Below are 14,832 nucleotides of genomic sequence, written 5' to 3' on the forward strand. Positions count from 1 at the left end.
TTTATGGGAAAGCATCCTGTTTTCTTCCTGCCTTTTTCTGTTTATGCAGACCTGAACAAGTGGGTAGGCTGAAGGCTGCCAAAATTTTGTCAAGTCCTTACAAGGGGTCACTTAATGACCAGTCACAGCTGTGATGGGCTTCAAAAAAGATACTGTAACATGCATCTTTGAAATTACAATTACTGCTCACATTCTACTGTCAAGTGATTGTATTTAGGGTTCTTGGTAATGACTCCCATGTATGACCGTTTGCAGTGTCCTGCAGTCAAAGGACCACAACTTACAATGTTTCTTGCTGGCAGAAAATGATCATTGGTTATGCCGGATTTGCTTAATGATTAGATGGCTTGCTTAGCAACCACATGATTTGCTTAGTGACTCTGGTGACTTGCTTTATAACCATCATAAAAATGATCATAAAATCAAGTCCAGTCACAATTGAGATTTCACCCCTCCCTCAGGCTCAGCCTGGTCATCTCCTACAGTTATCATTCTGAGTTCTTAATGCTGTATATTAATTAGCATGTCCCAACATTATGCTTTCAAGCCCGTTAATAATATTATATTATTACACTGCTAAGATGTATGTTTGATTTTTGTCTCCAGGAATGGTCCTCGTCCTTGGCTCTTCTCATTGCAGCAATAATAATGGCAAACATGATATACTATGAGTCTCCCCAAGAAGTACCTTTAGCCATCCTTGGGAAACTTCCCGGGAATAATACTGGACTTAGAATTGCTTATACTCCAAATACCACTTTGGCAAGAGAAATAATGGACAAAATAGAAACAATATCTATCCTGAAAGGTATATCTATCTTTTCTTTTAATACCAAGTAACATTTAATACCAAGTAAGATAGGGACATGGTGGCTCAGTGGCTAAGATGCTGAGCTTGTCAATCAAAAGATTGACAGTTCATTGGTTCAAATCCCTAGTGCTGCGTAATGGGGTGAGCTGCAGTTACTTGCCCCAGCTTCTGCCAACCTAGCAGTTCAAAAGCACATAAAAAATGCAAGTAGAAAAATAGGGACCACCTTTGGTGGGAAGGTAACAGCGTTCAGTGCGGCTTTGGCATTTAGTCATGCTGGCCACATGACCATGGAAATGTCTTCGGACAGTGCTGGCTCTTCGGCTTTGAAATGGAGATATGTGCTAGAGTCGGGAACGACTAGCACATATGTGTGAAGGGAACTTTACCTTTACCTTAGCATTTGTTTCTGCAGGAAAAGTATTTGGCTATCTATGAGTTATTTTCAAAGCAGAGTATAACCTATCAGCATTTTTCTTAGGATTTAAGCATTGTATAAATTACTTAAGTTTTGAAACATTGTTTTCTCTATTCCAACTTTACTGTGCCAAAAATAAACTGAGTGAAGTAGAAAGGATTCTAAAGCCAAATTATACTGTGCTGGAAATAGATTTCTGTTTGTAATTGAAACCATGTCTATTCGAAAATATTAATTTGTTCCTTTTAATTACTCTCAAGACTCAAAATTAAAGTGCAATCAATCAAAGTTTAATATAACCTGAAGCTCACTTCTATGCATTTTGCCCTACCAACAACCTGTTTTAACAGGTTACATTTTGAACAAGTCCAAACAACAGTGGATCCATCAGTTGGCTCAGATCATATACAGAGACAGAAACAGACAGAAATACATACACACACTGTCTTTCAGATCTGTTGATGGCTGAATGGATAGTGTTTGAGAACCAGATTGTAGGTACCTGCACAGGGGTTACAAGAGAGGGAAAGTAACAACATGTGTTGTGATTCAAATTCCATCTATTACAGGTTGATTTACAACTGTTGGTTTAGTGACTATTTGACATAAGTCAAGGACTACCTGTATATACTTGTATGGAACACTGATTCAAGCATGAAAACATGGATCGTGTTATTGTCAACTTGAAACTGAACCTGGCAGAAGGCAGAATGGGGGGAGAGGCTGCAATGCCTTGCTAGACATAACACAGAACTTCCCCATGGGAACTAAGATCATCTCCACAAGTGTCAGATGAAGATGGAGAAGAGTGCCTAATTGGTCAATGTGACCTGTGACACTTGGGGAGAGAATCATTTACTCTTTTAATTATACTGAAACAGCGGGAAACATAGAGTTGGTTTTGCCTTTAATCGTGCCAATATGATATACCCAATAAAGAAGTTTTTTGAGGAAGATTCCAGTCTCAGACTTCTGATTTGTTTGAGTTTGTTAGTCGGAACCTTGACAGTTATTTTGGCATTATTGTGTCTAAAAGTGAAGCAAATTGCCTTTTTCCTCCCAAGTTTCCATTTGCCTATCTGTAGTCTATTCCCTTTTAAATACAGGTTCTCATTTAACAACTGCCACACTTAGCAACAGTTTGCAGTTATGATGAAGATGAAAATGAAACTTTTTCATCCTCCTCCCAGTCATGACCTTCACAGGTCTATAGGGCAAAACAAAGCTGAAGTAAGATCGTAAGCACAGTTGCAGTTTGTATCTGCTTCACTTAACAACCAAGTTGCCAGTCCCAGTTGTGGCCACGAAACTGGGTACTAACAAAAGCATAGGTTTTAGTTAATATAATTAATGCTTTTGCCAGAGCTGCAAGCCGACTTCTTAGCCTGACCCAGAAACACCTCTTGAGGTTCTCTGCACATTGTCTTCAACTACCAGATATCTCAATCACATAACAATTCCCAAATTCAGAAGGGCCTTTTCTTTAGCCCAGAGTTCCCCAACTTTTCCAGTTTTGCGTGTGCATGCACACAACTCCATTTGCGCGAGCGGCAGGCACGCATGTCTGGCGCTTGGGCAAATGGAGTGGAGCACGCCAGAGGTGGGTTTCAGCAAGTTCTGACCAGTTCTGGAGAACCGGTAGTGGAAATTTTAGGTAGTTTGGGGAACCGGTAAATACCACCTCTGACTGGCCCCACCCCCATCTATTCTCTGCCTCCCAAGTCCCAGCTGATAGGGAGGAAATGGGGATTTTGCAGTATCCTTCTCCTGGAGTGGGGAGGGAATGGAGATTTTACAGTATCCTTCCCGTGCCACACCCACCAAGTCACACCCACCAAGCCACGCCCACCAAGCCACGCCCACAGAACCGGTAGTAAAAAAATTTGAAACCCACCACTGGAGTGCACCTGTATATGCTCACCCACTGCTTAAGCAAGGGGGAATGTGCTCATGTCTTCTAGTTCGACCTCCTGCTCAATTCCACAGAATTGTTGTGTCAGGAAATTTCTCCTTAGTTCTAGGTTGGTTTTCTCCCTAATTAGTTTCCATCCATTGCTTCTTGTTGATGGAACACTTTGTTCTCTATTATCCCTAGTCTAGGCAGGATCATGGCAGTACATATTGTTTCCATTTTTTAATTAAATATCCAGGTTATTCAAATTCATTTTATCTTAAAATGTTATTCTTGGATCAATCTGACTCCATCTTTCTGTCTAAGTACTGCTAAGTAATCTGCAATTTACGCTGTAGGGTCTAACCCCTCTTAGATATTTCAGATATTTTAAAATATTTATATACTGTATATACACATTTTTTAAATTTTATTTTCATTAACTGTATCCTACATGCTGGTCTATGATCAAATAAAAATTTGTTTGTTTGATTGATTGATTGAATACTTTTGCCAAATCCTGCCTTTTAGGATATCTTCATGGAATGCTAGATTGATGCACCTAGTCAAACATCTAGACAGTGAGACATTTTTTCTGTGTCACTCCTGCATGCGATCACACATATTAACCAGATTTCTGTGCTAAAGGTGTAGAGACAGAAGCGATGGAAGATGAAAAATTCATGGAAGAAGCACAAGTGGAAGAAACAGACCTAATTGGAGTTGTATTTCAAGATGAAGTCTCATATCGACTCCGATTCCCTTCATATATAATGGTTTCCCCAAATCAACATATTGGAGAGATAGGTAATTTATGATATTTGTGTGCTTATGTTCCAGTTTCCAAATACGTATATGTGTACAGGAAAGTTAGATGCAGATTTGGGTTTTTGCATTTCTATAGTCTTATATGTCATTAATGTAACATATGAAAAGGACTTTCTTCTTTATATCGGTTGTACAGATTCATATTTAAATAATATAATTCTTTTCTTTAAATGAGAGTGTAACATATTTGGCCTCATTGCATATGACAGCACCTAGCTGACCTTGATCAACTTGATAAAACTATTGTAATTTAAAATTTTAATGAAAATTTTATACATATAAAAAACAATCACATTGAGTTCATGCGTCATGCACATTGTTTCCAGTTAAATATATCATAATTAATGTCTTCTTCTTGTTGTTGTTAGTTGCGAAGTCGTGTCCGACCCATCATGACCCCATGGACAATGTTCCTCCAGGGCTTCCTGTCCTCTACCATCCTCTGGAGTCCATTTAAACTCACACCTACTGCTTCAGTGACTCCATACAGCCACCTCATTCTCTGTCGTCCCTTTCTTTTGCCCTCAGTCTTTCCCAGAATTAGGCTTTTCTCCAGTGAGTCCTTACTTCTCATTAGGTGGCCAAAGTATTTGAGTTTCATCTTCAGGATCTGGCCTTCTAAAGAGCATTCAGGGTTGATCTCCTCTAGGACTGACCGGTTTGATCGCCTTGCAGTTCAAGGGACTCCCAGGAGTCTTCTCCAACACCATCGTTCAAAGGCCTGAATTCTTTGGCGCTCAGCCTTTCTTATGATCCAACTTTCACAGCCATTGCAACTGGGAAAACCATAGCCTTGACTATGCGCACTTTTGTTGGCAGGGTGGTGTCTCTGCTTTTTAGAATGCTGTCTAGATTTGCCATAGCTTTCCTCCCCAGGAGCAAGCGTCTTTTAATTTCTTGTCTGCAGTCCCCATCTGCAGTGATCTTGGAGCCCAGGACAATAAAATCTGTCACTACCTCCATTTATTCCCCATGTATTAGCCAGGAATTGAGAAGGCCAGATGCCATGATCTTAGTTTTCTTAATATTGAGTTTCAAGCCAACTTTTCAAGGTCATGGACTCTAAAATTGGACTGCCTACACCACAGAGCATTCTGCTTATTAATATCTAGTATATCTCCTGCTATGTATCATAGTATTAAGCATAACTTGACTGTCTCAGAGATTATTCACTGCATGTTTAAATTGTTTCATAGTGAAAGTGTAGCAACCACTACAAGAATGTCTAAAGATTTCTTCTCAGCTAGGGTAAAACCTGGGGTTACTATAAGTGAACATTTGATACCTCTAAACAAAATCAGAGCAGAGCTACATTTAAGGGGAGAAATAATTTCAGACCAGACAATGAAAAGTGTTATCATTAATTCATTAGACCCATCGTGGGATAACTACATATCACATTTAGACACAATTAATTTGGGATACTTATCCATAGAAAATTTATCAAATAAGCTAATAGCTGAAGATAATTTAAGAAGAAGCCGCTGCAATACACACATAGAACATAGACAAAATAAGAGTGTGGTATTTCAAGAAAAATATTGAGAATTTATTGAGTGTCATAATTGTGGATCCAAAGAACACTGTAGAAGAAATTGTCCTAAATTTCTTAGAGAAAGACAAAAACATGACTATAGAAACAGATATCATAACAGACAATCGTCTATTGACAGACATAGATATAGAAACTCATGTAATTTTAGAGAGCGTAGAGGGGGCAGAGATAATTCAAGAGATAGGAAATCTGGATCATTAAATGGATTAGAGAAACATAATATAGCTAACATACAGGATTCAAGGGATAATGATTGTCTCATTGATTCTGGGGCAATTAATCACACAACACATAACAAAAAAATATTATCCTCCTTTGTAGAAGATAAATTTATTATTAAGGTAGCCAATCAAGAAAAGGTTCAAGTTATTGGTAGAGGAAATGTAAACTTACCCGGTCTAGGGAAAATAGAGGGGGTATTATTAATACCAGAAGTACCTCATAACATACTTAGTGCAATAAAACTAAGTAGAGATTCTGACATAAATATAATATTCTCAAAAGGAAAGGCAACACTAGAGAAAAATAAAACAAATTTGAGTAGTGTGGTTATCAGAGGGGGTCTACCATATTTGGTCACAGAAGAAAAATGGCTACACAATATTGATTCAAACATGGAAGATGACACTAACATAGAGAATCAAGACAATAGTAATAGTAATAAAGAAGAACATGAAACAAGTCATAATCACAAAAACACATCTATTAATGACACACTAAATAACAAAAAACCTACAATTGGAAAACCAATACACGATGAATGTGCACATATATTACATAGGAAATTGGGACATGCTAGTTTTCCTGTAGTACAAAAAATGATTGAACATGCTGAAGGTGTTAAAATAAAAAATTGTAAAAATTATTTAGAATGCTCAGTATGTAAGTCCTCAAAACTCAGAACTAATCCCAAACCAAAAAAGGCAACACGATCAACTAATCACATTTTTGATCTGGTACATATGGATCTAGTTGGTCCATTAACCCCATCAATCACATATAGAAAACGATATTTTCTAACTATTGTAGATGACTATAGTCGTTATGGATTTGTCTATACTTTGAGACACAAAGATGAAACATTTCAAAAATTTAAAGAGTTTTATAAACGTGTAGAAACACAGCATAATATTAAAATAAAACAAATCATGACAGACAGGGGATCTGAATTCATGTCAAAAGAATTCTCCCAATGGTTAAAAAACAAAGGAATGCTACACTTCACATCTAGCCCCTTCTCTGCATTCCAAAATGGAGTGGTAGAAAGAAAGAACTCGACACTACAAACCATGATTAGATGCACATTAGAAGATGCTGGCTTAGGAAAACAATTCTGGTCAGAAGCATTATTATATTCCAATTATACTCAAAACAGAACTTGGTCCAGCATAGTAAACAAAACGCCATATGAACTAATGTATAAAAGAAAACCCAAAATAACACACATGCACATATTTGGAGTCACAGCGGATGTACACATACCAAAACAGTTGAGGCGTAAAGGAGAGAACGTATCCAGAAGACTTAGATTCATGGGATACGAAACAGGCACAAAAGGGTACAGATTTATTGATAATAACAACAGATTCATAATTTCTAGAACAGCTGTGTTTCATGAACAGGCCAATTGGTCTAAAATACATCTTAATGAGATATTCCCAAATACAAAAACAGACACTGTACATCAAGACAAAACAGATAGAGAAGAATTCAATCACAATGCACATGAAAACAAAAATAAAACATGGACAAATAGTCACCCCAGAATAAAAACAGATTCATTAACAAAAAAGGAGGCAAGATATTTACACGATAACGATAGCAAGCCAGAAAAAACAATCAGATGTAATAGAAATCAGGTGCCAAGCAAATATAAGGATTACATAATGCACTTGGATAATGAGACATCAACACCTAACACATACGAGGATGTATTAAAACTCCCCATTGAAGAAAGAAAAAAATGGGAATCAGCTATGGCCAAAGAGATGGACAGTTTGCGAGAGTTAAATGTATTTACACCCACTCCTGCACCTAAGGGCAAAACTATTATAGGCACCAGGTGGATATTCAAAATTAAAAATCTGGAAGAAGGCAACACATTATATAAAGCTAGATTAGTTGCACAAGGTTATGCTCAAAAGTATCCTGAGGATTACACAGACACATACTCTCCCACAGTAAGAACTGAGAGTGTTAAGACAGCTTTAGTCATAGCATTTGCACTTAATCTTGATGTCTTTCAATATGACATACAGACAGCATATTTACACGCAAAACTCGATAAAGAAATATATGTAAGAGCACCTCATAGTCAATACACAAACAAAAATGAAACTTGGTTATTGAATAAAAGTTTGTACGGATTAAAACAATCTGGCAAACGTTGGTATGAATGTTTAGTCAACGTACTCAAAACTATGAATTTCAATGCCACAACTGCTGACAATTGTTTCTTTGTTAAAAAAGAAGGTGACTCATTAGAATTTGTGTTAATTTATGTGGATGATATTTTATATATTGGTAAACATAAAGAGAAAAGAGATACATTTGTAACAAAACTAAATGAACATTTTTCTTTAAAAGCATTAGGAAAAGTAAACAAATACCTTGGAGTTCAAATCAGTAAAACCAAAAAAGGTTTTAAACTTTCTCAAAAAGATAAAATTATAGAACTCCTGAACAAGTGTAATTTGAATGATGCCAAATCTTGTGATACTCCAATGCAGGTTGATTTCTTAAGAAACATGGATGAGTCATCCCCTGAATTTAAAGATAATACACTTTACAGATCAGTTATTGGTTCCCTTTTGTATATATCCAATTGGACTAGACCTGATATTGCTTTACCCCTCAATCTGTTATCCAGATATGTTGGTAAACCCTTAATGTATCACTGGGAAGCCATTAAACGAATATTGAGGTATTTAAAACACACCTTAGACTTCTGCCTACTACTGGAACCCAATAATATTAAGGAGCCCATCCTCACTTGTTACACTGATGCGGATTGGGCAGGTGATACTAAATGCAGAAAAAGCACCTCAGGTTATATATTCTTTCTTAATAATTGTCCAGTTTACTGGTATACTGGAAAACAAGATTTAGTGGCCACATCAACGACCGAGGCAGAATATGTTTGTTTGTCTAAAGCCTCCAATAATCTTGTATGGTTTAATGATTTATTAACAGATGTTTGGAAAAATCCTTCCTTACCATTTATCATACATGACGATAATAAAGCTGCTATTGAGATATCTAGATCTGATGCCATTGGTAAAAGATCCAGGCATATAGATATCAAATTCAAGCATGTAAGGCAATTATCTCAAGATGGATTTATTAAGGCCATCCATTGCGAAACTTCAGAACAGATAGCTGATATATTGACTAAGCCTTTGCCATCTAAACAACATAAATATTTAACTTCAAAACTACAAGTCTTATATTGTTCTGAATCTGAATGTAATTATTGTTGTATATCGAATCGGCATTTAGAGGGGGATTTGTCACAAGTAAATGCCTTATTCTCAAATGGAGAAAATGTACATACACAGTGTATCAGGGGTTAATTTATTCTTCCTTCCTTAATATATTCATATGTAACCACTCCCATCCTTTACTCCGCCTTAATGATATAAAAGGAGATGCATGCACCTCCTTCTTTGCTTCTATCTATGAACATTCAGAGAATATAGAATGCCTACTGTAAATAAATAGTGTTTTGTTTGAATACTTCGTTCTTGAATCATTTATTGAGTCTGATCCTCAAAATTACGCAACATAGTCCCGCCTTTCTCATGATGTATTCTGCATATAAGTTAAATAGGCAGGGTGACAGTATACAGCCTTACCGGATTCCTTTCCCAATTTTGAACCAATCAGTAGTTCCATGCCCAGTTCTCACTGTTGGTTCTTGACCCGCATGTAGGTTTCTCAAGAGACAAATAAGATGGTCTAGTACTCCCATCTCTTTAAGAACCTGCCACAGTTTGTTGTGATCCACACAATCAAAAGCTTTGGTATAGTCAATGAAGCAGAAGTAGATGTTTTTCTGGAACTCCCTAGCTTTCTCCATGATCCAGCGTATGTTGGCAATTTGATCTCTAGTTCCTCTGCCTCTTCGAAATCATGCCTGTACTTCTGGTAGTTCTCAATCCACATACTGCCGGAGCCTAGCTCGTAGGATTTTAAGCATAACCTTACTAGCGTGTGAAATGCTGCAATGGTGTGATAGTTTGAACATTCTTTGGCATTGCCTTTCTTTGTAATTGGAATGTAAACTGACCTTTTCCAATCCTGTGGCCACTGTTGAGTTTTCCAAATTTGATGGCAAATTGAGTGTAGCACTTTTACTGCATCGTCTTTTAAGATTTTGAATAGCTCAGCTGGAATACTATCTCCTCCACTAGCTTTGTTGTTGCTCAGATTTCCTAAGGCCCATTTGACTTCACATTCTAGGATGTCTGGCTCGAGATCAGTGACCACCCATCATGGTTATCAGGGATGTTAAGTTCGTTCTTGTATAGTTCTTCTGTGTAATTTTGCCACCTCTTCTTAATCTCTTCTGCCTTGGTTAGGTACCTGCCATTTTGGTCCTTTATCATGCCCATCTTTGCATGAAATGTTCTCTTCATATCTCCAATTTTCTTGAAGAGATATCTGATCCTCCCTATTCTATTGTTTTCTTCTATTTCTTTGCACTGTTCATTTAAGAAGGCATTCTTATCTCTTCTATTATTCTCTGGAATTCTGTATTCAATTGGGTGTATCTTTCTCTTTCACCCTTGCCTTTTGCTTCCTCAGCTATTTGCAAAGCTTCCTCAGACAGCCATTTTGCTTCCTTGCATTTGTTTTTCTTTGGGATGGTCTTGTACAATGTTGTGAACCTCCATCCATAGTTCTTCAGGCACTCTGTCTATAAGATCTAGTTCCTTAAATCTATTTGTCACCTCTACTGTATATTAATCAGGGATATTATTTAGTTCATACCTGAGTGGCCTAGTGCTTTTCCCTACTTTCTTCAATTTAAGACTAAATTTTGCAAAGAGAAGCTCATGATCTGAGCCACAGTCAGCTCCTGGTCTTGTTTTTACTGGCTGTATAGAGCTTCTCCATCTTTGGCTGCAGAGGACATAGTCAATCTGATTTCTGTGTTGACCGTCTGGTGATGTCCATATGTAGAGTCGTCTCTTGGATTGTTGGAAAAGAGTGTTTGCTATGACCATCGTATTATCTTGACAGAATTCTATGCCCTGCTTCATTTTTTACTCCAAGGCCAAACTTGTCTGTTATTCCTGTTATTGTTTGGCTTCCTACTTTAGCATTCCAATCCCCCATGATGATAAGGACATCATTTTTTGGTGTTAATTCTATAAGCTGCTGTAGGGCTTCATAGAACCGGTCAATTTCATCCTCTTCAGCACCAGTAGTTGGGGCATAGACTTGGATTACTGTGATATTGAATGGTTTGCCTTGGATTCGAACTGAGATCATTCTGTTATTTTGGGGATTGTATCCCAGTATTGCTTTTCCTACTCTTTTATTGATTATGAAAGCTACTCTATTTCTTTTGAGGGATTCTTGCCCACAGTAGTATACCTGATGGTCATCTGAATTAAATTCACCCATTCCTGTCCATTTTAGTTCGCTGATTCCTAAGATGTCGATGTTCAATCTTATCATCTCTTGTTTGACCTCATCCAGTTTGCTTTGATTTATGGATCTTATATTCCAGGTTCCAAAAACAGACAAATAGACAAAAAAATCTTTATAGCATCGGACTTTCCTTTCACCACCAGATGCATCCACAGAAGAGCATCCTTTTGGCTTTGGCCCAGTTGCTTCATTCTTTCTGGCGCTCTAGTACTAGCCCTCTACTCTTCCCCAGTAGCATATTGGACACCTTCTGACCTCAGGGGCTCATCTTCCAGCGTCATATCTTTTTGCCTTTTGGTACTGTCCATGGGGTTTTCATGGCAAAGATACTGGGGTGGGTAGCCATTTCCTTCTCCAATGAATCACATTTTGTCAGAACTCTCTGCCCATTTTGCAGGGGCCATTTTAGGTGGCCCTGCACTGCATAGCTCATAGCTTCATTGAGCTACACAAGCCCCTTCGCCACAATAAAGTAGTAATCCATGAAGGGGAATTAATGTATAGCCTTATTAATAAGGTATTAAATAAATTTTATGCATAATAAACTAGCATTCTCTCTTTATTTCTCTTTTGTAGATTACTGTAACAACTTTACAACATCTGATTGTTTAAATCCAAGGTATTGGTTTCAAGGTTTTGTATCATTGCAATCTAGCATTGATAGTGCACTTATTGAAGTAAGTGAGATAGCTTTAATGTATTTATATTTGTAAATTGTATAACCTAGATGCTATTACCTTTTTGAGAGAGATTATTGTACATTGATTGAATTTTTCTATCAATTGATATACTATTTTTTGTTGTTATTGTTGTGCAGTAGTTCCATAACAATTAGCCCATGAAGGTGCAATCTTCAGATGTCTGAGTTGCCCAAAGCTATAATACAGATTTTATATTCTTGACAAAGGGCAGAGACCTAACCTTAATAAGGAAGAAAGAGCCAACTACAGGTATAGATAGTCCTCATTTAGTGACTACAATTAGGACTACAACTTGTTAACTTGGTTAACAAGTGAGGTAGTCGCTAAGAGAAACATCATGATTTTACAATTTTACTTCAGCTTCCCTTTGCTTTTTACAGACTTGGTCAAGGTCATAACTGCGAGGATTGGTCACAGAGCTTTTTCAGCGTTGTTATTGTGAATGGTCACTAATGAGGCAATTGCTAAATGAGGACTACCTGTTCTTTCTTTCAGTCTTTTTGGAAGTTGGATAAAAGTCAGAATTAGCCTCTCGGTCTCATTCTTCAACTTTCTTGCTCTTAGCCATTGCTAGATATTGTCTGCTTGGCCTGCTAGGTTTTGTGTGGCTGTGTCTATTTGTGAAACAATTCCCCTTGAATCCCATCCTTACTGGAATAAGACAGTGGATGTTGCAATCACATGATATTTAGAAATTACCAGTGAAACAGCAGGCAACTCACCAGTGGTGGGATTCAAATTTTTTTACTACCGGTTCTGTGGGCGTGGCTTGGTGGGCGTGGCATGGCATGGCATGGCTTGGTGGGCATGGCAAGGGAAGGATACTGTAAAATCTCCATTCCCTTCCCACTCTAGGGGAAGATTACTACAAAATCCCCATTTCCTCTTGATCAGCTGGGACTCGGGAGGCAGATAATAGATGGGGGCGGGGCCGGTCAAAGGTGGTATTTACTGGTTCTCCAAACTACCTAAAATTTCCACTACTGGTTCTCCAGAACTGGTCAGAACCTGCTGAAACCCACCTCTGCAACTCACTTATGAACCCTTCATTAGACAGCAGACTCCTTGGTCTCCTACAAGGGCTAATCACTAGTTATATTTTTGCTGCCAAAGGTCTTACATTATCTTGTTACCATAAACAACATTTTATATAGCTTTATGTAGGTGGTGTTTTGTAGATGTGTAACAGGAAAAAGAAAAAGGGAGGCAAGGGAACTAAAGGAAAGCAATGAACCAAAAAGTAATTTTTGAGTGGACAAATTTGGGCTGAATTAAAATTCAGATTCCTTCAAGTTGAGCTTGAGGCCTAGTCCCTTTAGTCACATACCCATTTATAGCTTCCTTCAAAACAATATCATTGCTACCTTCTGGGACACCATTTATAATTTCTTAGCGCTCTTTACAGCCCTAATATTCCCTGAGGTTTCCTCTGCTTATGTTTCTAGCCCAGACAAAATTGGCTACCAACTGTGGTGAAGGTAGATTTATCTGTTAAAAGGAAATGTGCAAAGGATTCAAAACAACTAATAGAAAAATATGAACAGTACTAATAAATATATATATTAGTTTAAAAATTTCTATGGGAATTCTCAATCATCCAGGTTGTAGTTGTCCCAAAGGTACTTTTTTGCCTTTGGGACAGTTTAAAAATACTTTTGAAGATACCTTATTAAGATTGTTGTCAAACTTATATGTCAGGATGAGGGGGAGGGAATCCTTTGCTGTTGTTTTGCATTTTTCCTATAAATTCTTCATATTTTAATATCTCCCCTTAATCCAAAATGGAAATTTGATGACCATAAGTGGTGCAATCATAACTGGTATAATAACATAACTGGTGCAGAGTTGCATAGGTGAGTATTTGTGGAGGGTTACTGCATGAAAGATTACCTCATTTATGCATTTTTAAATAACCTTCTCTTGGCATTATGTTGTATATTATTTATTCTTTGCTCCTTTATCTATGATAGTGAACTGATCATAATATTTTGCAGCAATATAAGAGAAAAGGGTTTGATGCTTCCCCAGACACCTATTTCCATCTCCTAGGGAAGCTACCAGTGATTTCAGAAACATTTTGTTTTTTTATTTTTAGAGGATCACCAATCATTCTGTTTGGGAAGAAATGCAATCTTTGAATGGCATCCGTATGAGATCATCTTCTATTATGCGAGGAAACGAACTGGATAATTGTCTACTCATATGGCTCTTAACACTATGTTATTCACCCTTTATGTATTTCTTGGCACAAACTCTTTCAAGAGAGAAAAGGAAATTAAAGGAGGTGATGAAGACGATGGGACTACGGGATGCAGCTTTCTGGTGAGCTGTGAGGTGGGCTGTGGTGTCTGAAACCAACAACTTCATGTGACAAAGAAAGCAGGAATCCGCTGCTACACAGGGCAGTTAGCACAGAATTAAGTAAGCCAAGCGCTGTCATGAAACTGTGGCTGAAAATAGTGATTCTGTGTTGTTTTCTCTCCAATTTAGACATTTACCTGAGTGAACAGTGCTGTTATGAAGTTGTGCAAGAACTTGCTTCCCCTGTACCTTAGAGTGATGCAGTTATATACGCTTAAATATTCTTTCATTTGTGATTTTACAAAATAATTTTTTAAAAAAACACACAAGGTAGAGGATCCTTTTGGGGTTCTCTTATTATTATTTTTTATGGTTATTTCATTGACATATGGACATTAGTGACATTCCAAGAAGGTTAACAGTATCTCTCTCTCTCTCTCCTTTTCCCTAGGCTTTCCTGGGGTTTGCTGTATGGTGTATACATGTTGATTTTGTCCGGTGCATTTGCATTTCTTTTGCAACATTTCTATTTTCACTTGAACAACATTTCTGCATTGTTTGTTCTGTTCTTCCTTTATGGCATATCATGTGTAAGTCCTCCATATTTGTTTTCAGCGTATTTTCCTGCACTGTTGAAATTCATACTAGTTAAACTGCTTCAATGTCTGA

At 37.5% G+C, this 14,832-nt stretch overlaps 1 protein-coding gene across 1 annotated transcript in view; it reads left to right on the top strand.

Annotated features, from left to right (window-relative positions):
• The window catches only part of LOC148115375 (ABC-type organic anion transporter ABCA8-like), a 70,821-nt gene that overhangs the window by 456 nt on the left and 55,533 nt on the right, over nt 1-14,832 (top strand). Inside the window, exons 2-6 of the mRNA XM_087885153.1 lie at nt 607-808; nt 3,769-3,927; nt 11,738-11,838; nt 13,958-14,184; nt 14,615-14,753. Of these exons, the coding sequence (XP_087741279.1) occupies nt 607-808; nt 3,769-3,927; nt 11,738-11,838; nt 13,958-14,184; nt 14,615-14,753 (828 nt within the window). The remainder of the gene's footprint in view (nt 1-606; nt 809-3,768; nt 3,928-11,737; nt 11,839-13,957; nt 14,185-14,614; nt 14,754-14,832) is intronic.

This window comes from Pantherophis guttatus, chromosome 2 (assembly GCF_059756535.1).
Source record: "Pantherophis guttatus breed Tessera chromosome 2, ASM5975653v1, whole genome shotgun sequence".
Lineage (NCBI taxonomy): Eukaryota > Metazoa > Chordata > Lepidosauria > Squamata > Colubridae > Pantherophis > Pantherophis guttatus.